Consider the following 4,482-nt stretch of genomic DNA (forward strand, 5'->3'; position numbering starts at 1 on the left):
AGTTAAGAAAAGACTCAATGTGTAGCGGAAAGAAGAAGTTCTACAAACAAGTCCGATTTAGTGCTCAAAATGTGGAGATTACGTCCGCAAATTAACATAACGCAAGTATGGCAACCGTGGTTTAAGTGGGATAATGGACCTCGCAGCGTTCGGGTAGCAGACAAGGTGGTAATGCATCCAAGACGCCATTAAGTACATTAATGTCTGCTGCCATGTCGTCCATTTCATTGTTACAATGCGCAATATCTTGACAAAACCCACAACCTGTAGTAATATATGCATGCTTTATAGAGCTGCTATTTTTTGTTGTTATGTTAACACCCAGTAATGCAGTCTAGTAACTTACCCAATATTGCAATACAATTCCTCAGCCAATAATGTAATAACAGTTTTACTGATGGGGAATGTATCATAGTGTATGACTCTCCAGGGGGTTTAGAGGAGTGGAAATCCAGAGGAACTTTGTAGAACAAGTTTCCTGAGTGACTTAAGGGTAGAGCGAGGTATGCTCAGGTCTGGTCGTCACATAAAATATAATACAGCTGGATCTAATATCGTACAAGCTCAGCCTTGAGATCAGCTTACATCTTGTGCTTTCAGGCTGAGACTATTATGTTCCTTATGTTTTAAGACTTGTGTTTGCTTTAGGGCCTACAAACACACAAACTAATACTCACTGTCTGTCTGGCTGTTTGTTCTGCAGAAGATCGAGTCTGGTCATCACCACCAAACTCTACTGGGGAGGAAAGTAAGTGCCCACCATTCCTCTGTTCCCTCCTACTCACGCCATGGACCAGGACCCAAGCAAAAATAATAAAAAGAAAGAAAAAAGATATGGAAAGACACAGCATGGTGTTATGCTATAAATATGAATTGTGTTTGCTACAAACTCTCTACAGCTTCTAAAACAGGTGGAGAGGTGTTGGATCAATGAATAATTGGGCTGCACAGACAGCTAATAAAATAGAGAAATCGAAAGACCCAATGGGGTGCTACACTGTTAATGGTGAATTGCATTCACACACTGCTGATGCAAACTTTCTACGACATCTTGTAAATACAGGGGTGTGGGATGGATGATGGATAGGGCAGATGGCAGGAAACTGTAACGGCTCTTGTCCAGATCTGGTGCAGACCTGTGGCGCATGGGGTAAAACCGGAGAAATGTAAAAACAGATAGGTTGTGTTAGTTAGGTTGCTTAGTAATGGAAATGACTATTATCGCGCACTGTTTTACAGTGGGGTAAATCCCCGGTGTCTGGTGAAAAGCCTCAGACTTTTTTCATTTCCAATGAAATTTTTATGTTTCTAGCATTGATGTTCTGTTTGTGAATGTCCCCGATATTACAACTCCTAATGGAAACAGAAGACCGAGCCTGTTAAGGCTCAAAGTTGCAGTAGGTAACCTGTAGAAAAAATACTTTAGTCATATTTGCTAAGACTGACTATGAGACAAAATCTTGCTCCTCTGACTTCACCCAGTGCTCCTAATGCCATTTGCAAAAATCCATTGCAACTGAATCAAAACAACCAATCAGAGCCCGGAGTGTCTGACGGAGTGTTATTCACTGCCGGTGCACACACTGCCTGGCAACCCCACTCCGCCGCACATGTTCTTTACTCGGTCAAGCTTAATATCTTCAGTGAGTGGCTTCAGGAGCTTTGCAAATGCAATGGCAGATAAACAACCACCAGCAATGACATAATAGCCCAGCCTCCTTACATAGAAATGAAGAAAGGCAAGCTAAAAAGAAAGAATTAGACCGAGCCTGAGATTAAACAAGGGTAAACATTGTAGCTAGCCACATTTCAGCTTGACAGGTAATTAGCCCTGCTTGATATGATTTTGATTTGGTTACCTACTGCAACTGCAAAAGACCCCCTTCAGTGAAAATCAATATGTCCATATGGTGTTTTTTTTATATGACAACATACCTTGGAACTGCAGTGTACCAACAACAGTCTCAAAAACATGGAATCAGACAACCTGGGTTTCATATTTCACAAATCAAGGAACCAATCAGACAGCCTGGGTTTCATATTTCACAAATCAAGGAACCAATCAGACAGCCTGGGTTTCATATGTCACAAATCAAGGAACCAATCACATCAACTTGCCGGTCAGGAGGGAGGGATAACATCAGTATACATATACACATAGTATGATATTACTTGTGATGAACTAGATGGCTTTCTTCTGTGACTTTCTATGGTGTTCAAAATGTTTCTTCCTAACGGCACATCTTGATGTTTATAATTTAAATCTAGTTAAGTCAGAGCTGCCAATAGGGACCAAAGTTTATCTAACATTAGCAACACATTATTAGCTGTTTGATAACATAGTCAAGCTGAAAGCTCGTGTCAATTACCATTACAATTACCCTGTACAATTCGCCATTCGTCAGTTTCCGGTTCAAACATGTATGCCTGAATTACTCCTACATTACCACTTGCCATTGTGTAGCGTACAGTAGCTAGCTAAACAGAAAACAAGCAGAAGTTTGTGTGTTTGAGGAGCAGAAATGTCAGAGCTGCCGGAAAGCGGCTGAGGGGCAGGTGGAGATAGAGGCGGGGACCAATTATTCATAGCTCTGCAAATACTAAATGAGGCAAAGATGTAGAGCTGCATCCAAGCCATGAATAAGCCATTTTCATGAATAAATATGTCATTTTGAGGAACAGGGATGAGTTTTTAGGGGTTAAATCAAAGCCAGGAGAGGGACTTTAAGCTTGAGGAAAAGCCTCAGGATGACCCCGGTCTTTAGTGCAAAAAGGCCACTGGTGATCCTGTGTCAGACCAGGTTCAGCCCTGAACTGGAGTTTACTGGATGAGATGAGGAAGACTAGTTTTGGGAAAAAATGAAAACGAGATTTCCAGAAAATTCCAGAAAATTCTGGAAGCTAGAGCATCTGTTGGAAGCCGGCTTGTATCTAAAGCCAGAAAAGTTCGGTGCTTACGCTGACAAACACGGCAGGCAATGGTGCTGGCTTGTCTGGGATTCTTGGACATACTGCAAAGAGATTTGTAGGCCTGCCTGCAGACAGCCTTGCATCAGCCTGTCAGAGATAGCAAAAACACGCTCTGTGATCTAGACATGATTTTTTTCTTAATCTCTCCTCTCTGATTGTGGCCCCCTACAGAGCCGAGACGGAGAGGGGCCTCTCCAGAAAACACATTGTGGAGGGTGAGTCATTTGTCTAAATCTTTATTTGGCCTGTTTGTCTGTACTCTGTCATTTCCCAGGAGCCTGTGTAATTGATCCCTTCATCCCTTCCTTAGCCCTTTGTGTGAATTGTGTTTTTGTTTTGTCCATCTCCACTTTTGTCCTCAAGGTCAATTTGGTTCGCATTGCCAAAGTGGCCATCTTACAATAGTCCGGTGTCTGATCTGTCTGTGTGACTGATTCTGTAAATGGACTGCATTTATATAGCGCTTTTCTAATCATAGAGCACTTAAAGCGTTTTACAGATTCATGCCTCAGACATCTACCTATTCACATACCGTATTCTGTATCTCTCAGTCTTTTTGTTTCTCTCATAAGTGTATGAGAGTTGGAGGAAAAGGTTTCATTTGATTGTTATCAAATGATGAAGTTGAGTCAGTTATTGATTGCACAGGAACCCCGCTGAACACACACACAGACATACACACACATACAATTACACCCACCTACTCAAACACACACACACACAAACACATACATTCATGCACATACACAAGCATAAACACACAAACACCCATAAACACACACACACTCACACCCCTTTCTTGTATTCAGAGCGTGGCTCAGCCCTCAGCTTTTGACATTCATCTACTGATCTTGTTTCAGTTCTCTGTCGAAGCCCGTTAAGATGTGTGGAGATAGACAGCGGTGCACAGCCTGATAGCCCAGTGCACCGTCCGAATGTTAAACACCAACACTAACACACACTTCCCTCCACTGCAGTACATCTCACAGGTGGATAGACCAAATAAATATTAACTACACTGTATGTATATATAAATGATATATATGTGCATAGCATACATCATATATTTACATATGTACGGTAGAAGCCATAAATATACAGTATTGCCTTGCATATTGTACATCATATATTTATATATTTGTATATTCCTATGGCAAATGTATCTATGCAAAGTGTATGTAACCTACAAACTTACGTGTTTGAATTTCTATGTTGTTTGATTAAGCTGAATGTTTTGCACAGTAATAAGAAATGTCACCTGCACAAACAGAATTGAATCAGTTATGGGGTAAATCGGAGCTCTTACACTGGCAAACAGAAGTTTGCCACTGTTTATATATTCAGCATTTGTAGGGTTTCCTGAAAATGCAAATCATCCCAGCCTCTTTACACCCTGCCTCCATGTTTTCCTCTATTTCATGCTCCTCTCACTTTACAGCTGAGGGGGTTTATTTATCCTCTACAAATCACCATAAATACTGTGCTTGGCTGGTGCTTGTTGTTGGTGTGTGT

General features: G+C 41.3%; 1 protein-coding gene across 1 annotated transcript in view; it reads left to right on the forward strand.

Moving 5' to 3' along the window:
- Positions 1-606: 606 nt before the first annotated feature.
- LOC122132189 (voltage-gated potassium channel subunit beta-1-like) overlaps positions 607-4,482 on the forward strand; it is a gene marked incomplete at its 5' end in the record, with an annotated part of 11,866 nt that continues 7,990 nt past the window's right edge. The window contains 2 exons of the mRNA XM_042707006.1: positions 607-748; positions 3,142-3,185. Of these exons, the coding sequence (XP_042562940.1) occupies positions 607-748; positions 3,142-3,185 (186 nt within the window). The remainder of the gene's footprint in view (positions 749-3,141; positions 3,186-4,482) is intronic.

The sequence above is a fragment of the Clupea harengus genome, unplaced genomic scaffold, assembly GCF_900700415.2.
Source record: "Clupea harengus unplaced genomic scaffold, Ch_v2.0.2, whole genome shotgun sequence".
NCBI classification, from domain to species: domain Eukaryota; kingdom Metazoa; phylum Chordata; class Actinopteri; order Clupeiformes; family Clupeidae; genus Clupea; species Clupea harengus.